This window comes from Lissotriton vulgaris, chromosome 5, assembly GCF_964263255.1.
Source record: "Lissotriton vulgaris chromosome 5, aLisVul1.2, whole genome shotgun sequence".
Taxonomy (NCBI): domain Eukaryota; kingdom Metazoa; phylum Chordata; class Amphibia; order Caudata; family Salamandridae; genus Lissotriton; species Lissotriton vulgaris.
Genome location: NC_141693.1, coordinates 100,283,854 through 100,297,439, shown reverse-complemented (window position 1 = coordinate 100,297,439; position 13,586 = coordinate 100,283,854). Strand labels below are relative to the sequence as shown.

Below are 13,586 nucleotides of genomic sequence, written 5' to 3'. Positions count from 1 at the left end.
GACCTCCACCTATAGACTTCAAAATAATGACTTGCACTGTATTGTCAAGACAAGTGGAGTTGCAGTAGCATCTTGATACTTCTCTATGCCTAACCTGGCGTTCCAGTGCAAGTTGATATTGTCACGACCTGTTGGGTCTGGGAATGGACGCAAACGCACCCGGCCTAGATGGACATTTGTGAATGTGGCTGACTGGGTCCACCCGTGAACTTCTCTTAATTACTTGCAATGGCTTGGGTGTCCTGGTGCATTAACATATTACTGTGCATGGGAGTCTTTTAGCCAAAAACTCAGGGTGCAAGCTGGCAGCCTATTTGGTACAATTAAACAAAAGAGAGTGAGGGATTGAATTCACAAAGGTGAACGGAGAGTACTCCTAGTCCCCTGGGTATCAGTATTAAACAAACAAAAGAGGAGTACCAACAGACTGCTTAGATAAAGCGGTGTGAGTGGGATGACTGAAAAAAGAAGAGAGTCCTTCCTTTATTAATAAACCCCTCACTCACCGACCTAGTCGGTGACATGCTTCATCGGGGTCCACCCTGATAGCCGAATGCCATCAGGGTGTGCTGGACTCTTCTTTTTTCAGTCTCCTCTCCTCTTTTGTTTGTTTAACCCTATTTGGTACCCGCGCGCACTCCCGTGGAGATCTCGCGAACGCAGTGTTTGCCTGAGTAGCAGTGTTTGACTTGTGCATGGGTACTATGTGGCCCTCACTATCAGATGTGCATCGTTCCTGTGGTGATCAGCAAGATGTGCATAGTTACTATATGGTCCTCAGCCGAACAGATGCGCAGCGTAGTTGCTGTGCGGTCATCAGAAAATGGCCTATGTTCAATACACTGTCTGCGCCGTTAGATGTGCAAAGCAACTTCGTGTGCGTTTTTAAAGACAGACTTATGGATTGTTAGGTATCTGATTAGGCGGCTTGTTGATTTTTGCTCCACTATAAAGTTTAATTTACAGCTACTGTGCGCATCTTTAAGAGACCTGCTTAGCTTGTGCATGCACCTATATGAATCAGACTTGTGCATAGATGGTCTGTGTACATAATCAGAGGAAGGGAGTTGGGTGTGTGGAATTCTACTAGTGGACGGTAAAGGGACATAAGCACATCTATATTTTTATTCAGTTGAACATATCTTACAACCACACACAGCATCACTGAAATGCCTCTAGTCCGGGAAAAAAGAGTAAGGAAACCAGTCAGTTTAGTGAGGAGCAGCTGTTATATACTGGATTTCTTTAGGACCTTAGGGTCCTGCAACTGTATTTATGTGCTTTGTTTTGAAAGATGTAGAGCCATTGACACATTTGAAGGTGAGGCAGGTGGTTTTGAAACCGGTCTTTCAGCGATTAACAATGGACGCCTGGTGAGTGCTGTGTTGTGCTTTATTAGGGTGATGGACAAGATACACTTGGCTTTTTTTGAGTCTCTTAAATTGGTAGTATTGGAAGCCGGCGTACAGTGTGTTGCAGTTGTCTAGGGATGAGTTTTGGGTGTAAAAACTAGTGTTCTTCAGCACCTTCAGTTATTAGAAGGCAGACTTGACCACAATTCCATTTTGTGAGATAAAGTGGGGGATCGCTTTCCAGTAGGTTCTCTAAAGTTCTAGCAGTGGTTTTGATGGAAACTCTCACACAGCCATGCTGTGTGCCCTGTCCGTCCTCCATACTTTTGGGTATGGTTACTGGGTGCGCATCATTGTAGACGAAGCGAGTGCACCTGGTTAATGCATGTCTATCATTGCGTAGGAAGCGTGTGCATGGTTACTGCGAGCGCCCGAGACTTCTCTATGTAATGTACCCAATAACCAAATGAGATGCTGAGGGCCCCCTTCTGACTTTTTCTTAATTTGTGATTTCTTTATTTTTTTATTTTACTTCAGTTTTTGCTTTCAGTTTAATCCGCATCTAAATTTTGTTTTTACACTAGCAATTTAACTCTTTTGAGAAGCAAACTTCTCCTAACATACAGAAAGGGTATTCTTAAGCCAGAACTGTTCTCGAAGTAATTCAATAAAGTGGCCATGAGTATGATGAAAGTTGGATATTTGTATGCACCATTTCATCCAGCAGTTTGTGGTAAGTCACCAGTATATAAAATCATAGAAGTGAAGCATGGCGAATGGGCATAGACCTCTGCCCTGAGTCAAGTCATTCTTGTATCCTAATTTTTGTTTGGTAGAGAAACAAATTCTTCATGTATGTTGAGGCTCAGACCCTAAATTGACCATGAGACCCAGAGCCTGTCTAAGATCAAGAAGCGCACTCTAGTTAGCACAAAAGCACAGTCTGTATCTGTGGGACATATACAGTGAGCATTGGTGGCAACATACCCCCACTATTTTTTTATAGAATTTTTAATCGTTTTTTAGCCCAATGCTTACAGGCCTGCTTGCATAAAGTTCCTCTAGCATGTCAAAGACCCTGAGCTGACATCCCAGTCTGCAAGTCCATCTGCATATAGTGCCTGGTAGCGTGCTCGGTTTGAGAATGTGTAGGCTGTAGCCAGAGGGCTCATTTTTTGGACTTCCCCAGGTTGTGACATGACACAAGGTGAAGGTTGTGATACAGCCTCCCTTGACAGTGGAAGCGCATTGCCTATATTTATGTGCTACAAAGTGTAGCTCGACACTGAAGTGTGGATGAATGGAGACTGCTATGTTTAGAAAATCTGTGACCTATTTAGCAAGGTATTGCGTATTAGACCTTGCTCAGCACTTCTATTTGGTTGATGGTGGGTGAATGATGGTGGTGGTGGTGGTGTTACTAGATTTAGCTCTTAGGGGGAGAAGTTTCAAAGCAGGACCTGAGCCTTCTGTTGTCTTTTGAGTGGCCCTTCTGGAAAAACTGAACACAGCAAGGTGTGGTGCGTCACACAAGTTGTGCTCATGTTGGATACTCCTGCTGCAAGAGCCATCACCCTACAAAACAATCTGCAGAATGAGAAGCAAGTTACGAAAGAACCACTTCAAATTGGTTCTTGAACTGTAGATGGTAGAGCCACATTCCTTGTCGAAGATATCTATCCTAATCTTTCTGACTCTGTTGCTGAGAGGCCCATCAAAAGCAGATTGCCAAGGAATTGTGTCCAAGGCTAATGTGCATGAACCTGAGAGGGCCTTCCAGCCCTACCAAAGACCAAATTCGACCACGGTAGCCTATTCCAGTAGTTTCTACAGGGGAAGAACTGGGACCCAAGCTGACTCTACTTGACGAGCCCGCACGGGCGTCGCTCCAGCATCACTGTGCGGAGGAAATCTTCCTCCCACCGTGGGTGGTGGAACATCTGTCCAGAGCGACTTGACTGAGCCACAGCGGTACTCGCAAGCCTGATGCAGAGGGTGGTACTGAGCTGTCCCTACGAGCTCTGATGGCCGGGAGCATGGCTGTTCACCCCGTGCAGACCAAAGCCGCACATTTCCGGAGTCCTTTCCACGTCAGGTAAACGTTAATGTTTGAGCCATTGACTTAGTAGTTCAAGCAGATTTTGGTAGACTTTTAAAGCTAAGTGAAACCCGCAAACAGGAACTGCAAAGCCAATTGACCGAAGTGTCACTTAATACAGGAAAACTGGACAGCTGTTCCACTACCCCATATTGAACATGCATCTGTACTTAATTCTAAGACTTGGTGTTGCCCGTGAGTCTACTGCTTAGACCCTGTAGGATGCGTTCCGGTAGCTCTTTTCAACATATGCTGCAATATGTTTTGCTGTGAACTTTTCTTTTTTGTTTAAAAACGGAAGCACTGGTGTCTGCTTCACTCATGTAACCTATTGCTCGAGTTCTGAACCTCTCCCCTCCTGGATACCTTCCCAAAACGCCTAGAACTGCTCCCTTTCCATCGCAGCTCTTGCTGCCCAGTCTTGTAGGGATGAATTGGGCCCAATATGCAGCGCAGAACTAGAAGGATACCAAATCACCTGAGAGAATAAGGCCCCAGGGCCATACCGCATTTGATGTCGACTACCCTCTGCTTGCCCTGTAGAGTGGGGTGAATGCAGACCTGCAGCTGATGTGCCCTCCGCATTGAGGGAAGTGGAAACCGAACCACCTCTTTCCAGAGAGGTTACATATTTCTGCCGGTGAATCCTCAGAGGCGGCGAAAGCGCGAATGTTTCTGGAGTGAGTAGAGGACCAGTTTGCAGCATCATTCCTCACCAAGTTACAACAATAAAGCATACCATATGCGCGGGAATGAAATGTTCAAAAAAAGTTGAAAGCGTACACACACCAAAATGGCCTTTTTAGCTTGCGCAAAATTGTTCTACTGCCTAGCATGAGTAATGAGACCTTGAGTGTGCCTTCTCTCAATCCTGCTTTGTCTTTTCTTTGGCTAATGAGCCGCATGGTGCCGGTTTTTGGAGCATAGCCGTTTCTCTGCAGAGACGGGTCGATGAGCGCATCCCTGTTCGTCGCTGTGGCGGTCTGCTGTGAAATGTTGTGCTGGACTTTTTTGTTGCCATCTCTGCCTCCGGATCCCCTCGTGACGTCCTCGCGGAGCCCTCTGAATCCAGATGTTTGCGGCTGCCGGACCTTCGCCGGGAGCGAGGAGGGGGATGAGTCACGGGGAGCACGAACGCTCGCAGCCTCGTCGCCAGATGTTGTAACTTCCAGAGGAGCTTTTCCGACAGCGTGGCACCGTGTCCGCGCCGGCCAGGATGGGCAACGGCAGCTCGGCGGAGGTCTGCTGCGTCGCACGGGTGGGTAAGACCTAGGGGGCGCATCTCCCTCGGGGCAAGGGGGCCATGGTTTGGGGAGTTCGATGGGAGGAGTTTAGTCCCTAGGATGGGGTTGGGAGGCTTTTCTGTAGGACGTCTAATATCGTGTTTTACAAAGCGCTTCTATCGTCTTTAAGCTCTGTAAACTGACATTACTAGTACCCCGTCATTATCATACTCGCCGACTCCGAAAGGATGAAAGGCAGAGTTCGCCTCGCCTGGATTTAAACCACTGCTGCAGTCGGCGCGAGCCTTGTGCAGTCGCATCTTTTGGAATATAATCCCTTCTGTGCGTTAATGTGCATCACTTTACTGCCCTGCAGCTAGATAGAAATAAAACCTCTCAATGCATTCCTGAGATTTATGTAGTGCGGGCGCATGTGTGCTACACAGAGTAATAAGCAACCATTAAAGAAAGTACCTTCAGGCGGCGCGCGGCGCTCGTGTGCCCCGCCCCCCTTCCCACGCATCGAGATGCCTCCAGGTGAAGCAGGATAAATGACGCTTTCAGAGACCTGTTTTGTACGCTCTGCTCAGAAGGTTTAATACCCCTTACCTTCAGAGGTTCGTTTTTGTAGGGGGTGGGAAGATCTCCGGGGGTGCAAGGGGCTTCTAAAAAATAAAATACATTCGGCTCTTGGGGGTGTGGGGGGGGGGGGATAGTTTCTGTATAAAAAAGGTTTGATTTGAATGCATATTATGCACGCTTAGGGTGTAGTTTAAGATGCAGACTATTTTTGGGGGGTACCAGTTTCACTAATTGTTAGTGGATGCCTGTTCCGATACCCGAGCAACCGTCATCTGCTACCTTGCAACAATCCGTTGTCTAGGTGGATGACTACAGCTCCCATGATGCGTCATGCCGACAAATGACACCCGGGGCTGGGTTCTTGGTGTTCTGAGTGGCATTTCTTCCTTGAAACGAACAGACCCTTGCTCCCAAAGAAGTAGTATGCTTTCAGTGGGCAGGCACAGAATGGCCTTTTTTTGTAATACATATTATCTTGGTTTTCTAAACCTGTTTATAATACCGTGCATAAATGTATTTATGCTTCTTCTTTTGGTAGGGCTGGCTTATTTACCGGTCTTTACAATTGTTTCAGTGATTTCTGGAGATGCTACCCACTGTGCAGGGCTGCTGCATCCGGAAGCCCTGGTACTCTGAAGCCTGCAGCACCCGTGACTCTTCCCTGTGATATCACCAAGCGCTGTGTGTGTTTGGGCATCCCCTAGGAACTTTAGGAGCCGGAAGATCATTGGCCTTTGTTAGTAAAACCCGAATAAGACCGTTTGCAGCTTCCGGTTTTCAAGCCCAGCTTCGGGCAAATCTTCTTTGATCCGAGCAATTTCTCTCTCCTCCAGCTGCATTCTGCGAAATATGGTCCTCCCAGGACGACGCTATCAAGACCTCGGATGTGGGTCATACAGTTTAGTTTGGTGTTCATTCCACCTCCAAAGGCGTGAGCTACTGGCAGAGTTCTGCTTCTTCACTTCACTGAATTGTGTGCTCCTGGGCAAACTCCATATGACTGACTAAATCAGTCTGAGCCCCTCCTTCTTCCAAAACCAGCAGCCCTTAGAATAGGGGGGCCAGGCGGCCAGGATTTGTCGTCGCAGTCCCAGTTTGTCACCAGCTCTCCTGTCAGATTTCTGCAAATTTAGCCCATGTTCTTTGTTTCCGAGGGGCAAAATAAAACGGAGGATACACGTTTTTATGGGTTCCAAGGCGGGACTTGGTGTTGGCTATTGGTAAGCAGTTTCCTCATGCGTGATACTGGCTCTACATGTATTCACTTGGTACCTCGGTCTCTGGTTCTATATTGATGAGCTGTCATTTGTCATTCTGTGCTCTTCAGGTGATGTCAAACTATAGTCTTTTTTTATTTTTGTGAAATGTTTGTTTTTCAAAATCAAATTACCCTAGCTTAGACGCATGCTAGTTGGAGTACCAAATGCATATATATATATATATATATATATATATATATATATATATATATATATACACATACACACATTTAGGGTAGGAAGAGCAAGGTTATTAATGGAATGCTTGAATTAATGTCCGCCACTGGCAATCACTCTGGCCGCATTCCAATCTATTGTTTTTCGCCCACCAGTTCACGTCAGTTTGGACCCAGCCATATGCAAATCTTTCTTCACCATGCACTAATGGAACAGTCCAGCCCAAACTGCCATGCTGGGTCCAAACTGAGGTGGCATGGTGTGCAAAATGATGGCTTGGAATGTGACCCGAGTGATATCAGAGGCTTGGATTAATTCACATTCCATCCATCACTCTTTGTGTATTTGAGCGTCTACGTGGGATGGGTGTGCCCTGATGTGGGTCCCCTACATACTGTGCCAATGGAACCAAACTATGCCTGGCTGAGCCCAATCAGGGCAAAGCCGGTTCTGGGTTGCTTAAGGACCTGGCCTGGCAGTTCGCGCCGGGCTGCTCCCATTGGAGCAGGGTCAAGACTGATTTGCATATGACTGGCTCTAAATGGAGGTGGGATGGTATGTAAAATAACGATGGATTGCAATGCGACCCGAGTGATTACTAATGGCTGAGACTAGTTCAAGCATTCCATCCTTCACTTTTTATACACTAAATATATTTACATTTGGTCGATAAAATCTCAAACAATGACTCGACTTCTTTTTTTTTTTTTTAAATTTTTTTTTTTTTTCATTTTATTAGACTTCTTTTCATTGGAAGCAGTATTCACTCCAGTAGACAAAACTTGTCATGACTTTCGGGTGTACTAAGTTGGGGAACTTTTTATGAGCACAAATGCTCAAATGGGGGGGGGGGGGGGGGGGGATAGTAGGGCGGGAACCCTGGTGGTTCTGGCGCTGGAGAGCAGAGTGAGTGGATGTGCAAAGCATCTGTGGTCTCTGGCATGGGCTGCCTTCCAGACGTGGATAAAAATAGAACTGCTTCCCCTCCCCCACCCATGTGAATGACACAGAATGGAATGAGACCGTTCCTCCCTCTTCGGATCTTTTTATTTATTAAAGAAATAGTGCTCCCCTGCTCGGACACTATTAGCTTAGCCACTTGTCACATACACAGACAATAGGCCTGGCTTTGTGGTAAAGAGAATGGTATTTGTGATTGGCAGCAACAACGCTTTTTCCCAAGACTCTGTAAAGAAGCCTTTGTATTTGAGTGATAGTTCAAGCTCACCGTATATAGTGTGTATATAATAGTTGCCACTGTGTAGTTGGGACCTAGCTACCAAAAGAAATGGCTATAGGAGTACATACGTCTTCCCCATGTGTTGCATATTTTTGCCCACTTGTTTGTAAAGCCTCTTCGCTCATAGATCACCCTCTCCGCCTGCATACACCGTCCATATCTTTCTGTCAACCGCTCAAGTGCAGTGCGGAGTCCAACTCCCCGCAGTTGTCCCACATTGCGTTTAGCCACCGTCACCCAAATAAATAAGTGATACTTAATTTACAGATCTAAGAAGGATGGAAGGGCGAGTCTCCCTTGTAGAGTGTATGCAGAATTGACAAACGTTCAAGAATTTTTTTTTGGGTGGGGGGAGCAGTGTATTAAATACATTGAGTTGGGGGAGTTGCTTTTTTGTGAGCCAGAGGCAGTCCATGTGGGGAGATCTGTTTAGGAGGCACCACTTCGCTGACCGCTTCAACACACACCTTCAGGCATTCTAGATCTGTTAGTGGCGTGTGTTTTTTTTCTTCTTTATTTACTTTAACACCAGTGATGGACTAAGCAGCGAAAAAAACCTGCAAATCACTGAAGCCATGAAACAAAATTTGCCTTTCTAATTCCATGTTTTTGAACAGATGTGACTTCTCCCCTTCAATGATGCTAGCAGTATATTCTTAGGTTGCAGTAGACCTCGAGCATAGGGCGTGGCTAACCAAAACTATTTCTTCCTTGCCACACTAAAAGCGAGTTTGTTTCAAGCTGCAAGGTCAAGACAGATTTGAAGAGAACATATGCCCTTGTGCAACGTGTACAGTGAGATTCTGTTTAAAAGGAATGGGCCATGGGGTTGGGGGCTACCTTGTGTGGTCGTGGCAGCTGGTGAAAGTATTTTTTTAAGCCACTGTGCCAACCCTTGTGGAGGCTTCCCATATGCCTGTGAGCAATAGGATTGTGCTGTGGTCACTGCTTAATTTGTACATATGCACATTCATTTTCCAGAGGAGCCTGCTGCCGGCGCGGCTCAATGCCGGGTCGGCTCAATGCCGGGTCGCTGAAGACCACTGCTGTTTTAGTCTTGTTCCCAACTCATCCCTCTTCTTCCACATGCTATTAATCTGACTTTTAGGATCTTTTTCACCCCTGCTTTCTCCCTTTGTCATTTTTACTGTTCTTGCTCTGTGGCTCCGAGTGATTGTGAAAAATAAATTCTTGTCCAAAAAGCTGCCGTGCCCACATCTGCGCGGATTCCACCCTGGCTCTGGTTCTTAGACTTTCTTCTCCCACTGGCACCCGTTGATGACCCGGGGCCAGTCTTTCTTGCCAAAAAGCCATCCCATTTGAACTAAGTATTTCTTTGTGTTGCTAGAAGAGCCAAAGTATTGCAAACCCTTCTGACTGAGAAATTGAGAATAAAACAATTGACTTATTTCAAACGTCAGTCCTTTTTTGATTTACGAACCAGAAAGCTCGAGATTGGTCTCTCTCGACGTCCAAAAACACATTTGCAGACTGACGGCCTGGCTGATTTTCAGGGCTTTGGTCTCCAGATCCGTGGATCATATCGGAGAATCTAAAAAAAAAAATGCCCACTTTGGACACCAACAGATACCACCTGCTCCCCTAGAGCCTTTAGACCCTTACCGGTGTGTAGCTGCGCTTAATAAACCCCTTTGTCTGGAAGCAAGTGTTTTCTACAGTTAATCTTTAGATCTGTGCGACTGGTGCAGCCGCACCTGGCGTTGTTTTTGAAATAACTTTAAATTTAAAAGCACCTGCTGCAGAGTTTTCTGTGTCCAGCAGTTTACAGCAACAGTAACCATGTCGATATAACGCTGATGATTAATGTCCCAGCTGAACAGAGATCGGAGTTTTGTCTAGTGCCAGTTTTGACTCATAAAGGCTTCATATGCCTGCTGCAAAGAATTTATTCCATGTAAATTACAGAACTGTATTGTTATATGGATAGTTGAAAGGGTGTGTTTGGGTAGAAATACTTTCTTATTAATAAAGCCAACTCCAACCGCTGTTCTACGTTTTGAATCCAGAGTTGGTGTTTCTACAGACTAAGCACTCTCACATTATACACCTTACTAGTATGAATGACGTGTGATTCCCTACACCGTGCAGTCTTCGTTGTTTTGTGAAACCTTTTCTGTAGACTGATTTGCACAATCCCGCGGTGGAAGACGGTGGCAGTGTCTTCTTACCGCTAGCTTGCTGTACGCGGAGCTAAACAACTGAGTGAGTGACTGGTAGCGCGTTTTAAATCATCAGCGCATTTTAGACCATTTGTGCTTTTAAATTCATCTGCGCACGATTCTTAGAGAGCGCTGCTCTAAACTGTTTAATTCATTTTTAAATTCATTATAAAAACATCACCGGAGTGCTGACCCGATTCCTCTTCCTGCCCGCCTCGGTCCGACTCATTCATTACCGTTGTGCGGAGAGCGGACAGGTGAGGGCCAGGCACTTCCGGGAGCGGTCAGCGCTCTAGTTCTCCACTGGGCTACTTAGTCATCGCCTTTCCGGAAGCGCGCAGCGATTGCGCGCAGCCTCATTGCAGCCGAAGACCAGCCAAAGAGCTGCCCGTCTGCGCCCGTCCGCGACAGGACGAGGCGACGGGGCGGGATTCTCACATCATGCCGCCTCTTCGTGCTGATAACCATATCAAGTATGAGGCTTCCTTTCTGAAAACCTTAAACCAACATACCTCCCTGTGTTATTCAGAGGATAGCAGACCCTGCTATGAAGGACCGTTTTCATGCAGAAAATGCCATTACTCCTCCATGATTATTACAGACTCTTATGAACCTAGCAAGTCACTACATGATTTGCATTGTATCCTTATTAATGTTCGCTCAATGCCCAAACACCAAATTGAGATCTGGGATTTAATACACTCTTTGACCCCCAGATCTGTTTCATTACTGAAACCTGGTTAAAGCCCCATATGGTATCTGCCATTACATTGGTAGTACCTTTGGGATACAAACTTCATCACTCTGACCGCCCTGACAAAACAGGTGGCGGCATCGCCATATTTTATAAAGAGTCCCTCAAACTAGACATTTTGGACAAACAATGTTGCAAAGAAATGGAAACAATGGTTTTCAGAATTATTTTCCCAAACAAAGGCTAGTAAAGGCGTACTTGTATATAGACCACCTCCTCCATGTCCCAACTTCTCTACATCTCTTTTAGAGATGTTAGGCCCTCATATACGGGCCAATGAGGATTTTCTCCTCCTTGGAGATTTTAATATTCATACTGACCAACCTGACTCAATAGGCGCCAAAAGTCTGTCTACCGACATGCACACCATCGGTCTGACACAAAAAAATCAGGATCCCACTCATGAAGGTGGGCACTGCATTGACCTGATATATACCAACTTTGACAACATACTGTGCCATAAACCTATTCAAATCAACTGGTCAGATCATTTTCTACTACAATTCACAATTTTTAAAGCCAATGTAGGTCCCCATAAGATACCCCTACCCCCCACCACACGCAGACAGTGGCACAAACTCACACTGGAGACGTTACAAAAGGTGTGGGAAAAACCTGAGATTAGAGACACTGAAGAAGCAGAACACAAGCTAACTATGTTCCAGCAATCTCTTACTACAGCCATTGATAAAATTGCCCCCCTGAAAACATTTAAACAGCTCCCTGTAGCTAAACAGGAAAAATGGTATACCGAGGCCCTTAGGAAAGAGAAGCAAGAATGCAGGAGGATAGAAAAAAGATGGAGGAAATCACATTCTGAGGAACAAAAAGGCACATCGTGCAGCGCAAAACAACTATTATAAACATATTAAAGCTGCCCGTAAAAACAATATTGCTCTACAGCTCATAGAAGCCGGTAATTCCCCTAAAGAACTGTACAGGATTCTTAACTTTCGCTAAACCCACGGCTTGTATAAGTCCAGATGACTTCTCACAAAGTCTATGTGAAGAAGTCTCATCATACTTCGAAAATAAAATAGAAGCCATCTATGAAAAAATTCTGGCATCCCATCCAAATAGCGATACCTTGAATGTCTCCTCCCCTAATAAAAATACCAACTTCACATTAACCACATTCCCTCCTGTCAATACCGAAGAGCTTTACACAATAATGACCCAAGTAAAATCTGGATCACCGAATGACCTTATTCCTGCTAAAACCCTAACCTCCCTCCGCACCCTGTTAGCCCCCCACATTCAGGATGTGATCAATCAGTCTCTTAAAGAGGGAAAATTACCAGCAGAGTGGAAAAATGCAGTGGTGAACCCCATCCGCAAGAATGCGGCGCTCCCATGGACAGAGCTCTCCAACCTCCGTCCCATCTCCCTTCTGCCTTATTACAGCAAGATGGCCGAGAAGCATGTCAATGCACACCTGTTCAGTTACATCGAGGCAGCGGGCGGCCTAGACCACTCGCAATCTGGTTTCAGGCCTAACCATAGCACCGAATCAGCCCTCCTCTCAGTGACAGATAACATCAGAATGTCACTTGACAGGGGGAGCTCAGTGATTCTGGTGCTATTGGATTTGTCCGCTGCCTTCGACACGGTGTCGCATAAAATTCTCCTCGACCGTCTGAAGGCAGTGGGAGTAAAAGGGACCGCCCTTGCATGGCTTGAAAGCTTTCTTGAAGACGGACATCAAGGTGTCAAATTAGGCTCCCATAAATCTGTCTGCAGGAAGCTTACCAAGGGTGTGCCACAGGGCTCATGTCTGAGCCCCACGTTATTCAACGTATATGTGGCCCCTTTGGCAGAGATTATAAGATCTTACGGGTTCTCCCCAATCTCCTACGCTGACGACACTCAGCTGTTATTTCCCTTTCAGACCATCACACCTGCAGTCATGAAATCCTTTAAGACGGCATGAGAGCAGTGGCGGGTTGGATGGCCCAGAACTTCCTCCAATGCAATGTGTCCAAAACGGAGGTCATGTTTGGAGGGGCCACCCTGCTCTGGTCGCCAGATTGGTGGCCACTTGAGCTAGGACCTGTCCCAGCGCCCAAACTGACCATCAAAAATCTGGGAGTGCGCCTGGACCAAGCTCTGATTATGAAAGATCACGTCAGTCAGGTCACGGGAACGTGTTTCCGTACAATTGGTCTCCTACGGCGTATTTTCCCCTTCCTACCTAACATCTATAGGAAAACGCTGGTGCAGGCACTAGTCCTTGGACGAGTGGACTATTGTAATAGTCTACTCATTTCCGCCAACCAGGAACAACTACGCAGACTGCAGGTGGTGCAGAATACTGCGGCAAGACTCATCCTGAATGCCCCTCCCCGTACCCCTTCCCGCCCTCTTCTCTCCCACCTTCATTGGCTCCCAGTGCAACAGCGAATAAACTTCAAAATCTGCTGCATTATGCACAAGTGCATATATGGGTCTGGTCCCAAATATTTAAAAGATTTTTCTTCCCTATTCCCCTGGACGTGCTCTGCGTTCCAGCAACACCATGCTGCTGCATGTACCTAAAGTTTCCAGAGCGAGACAGGGGGGGGGCGAGCACCCTCCCTTAAAGGCCCCTTGTTGTGGAACTCTCTTCCACCCCAGATGAGGCAAATCCCTAACCTTTTTTCCTTTAGAAAAAAACTAAAAACTCATCTGTTCGCACACGAATAATTTGGCTACTCTCTCTGTCATCCTCCTCATTAGTTTGCT

The 13,586-nt window shown here is 46.2% G+C and overlaps 1 protein-coding gene across 9 annotated transcripts in view; it reads left to right on the top strand.

The window, feature by feature from the left end:
• Positions 1 to 13,586, top strand: part of GSN (gelsolin) — a 190,361-nt gene that overhangs the window by 44,181 nt on the left and 132,594 nt on the right. Inside the window, exon 1 of one of the 9 annotated variants that reach the window (XM_086920977.1) lies at positions 4,543 to 4,708. The exons of 5 other annotated variants lie outside the window; for them this stretch is intronic. In XM_086920977.1, the coding sequence (XP_086777103.1) occupies positions 4,667 to 4,708 (42 nt within the window). In that variant the 5' untranslated portion in view covers positions 4,543 to 4,666. Of the gene's footprint in view, positions 1 to 4,542; positions 4,709 to 13,586 lie in introns of those variants that run through there. 3 more of the 9 variants (XM_086920975.1, XM_086920980.1, XM_086920978.1) reach the window with 3 other exon arrangements.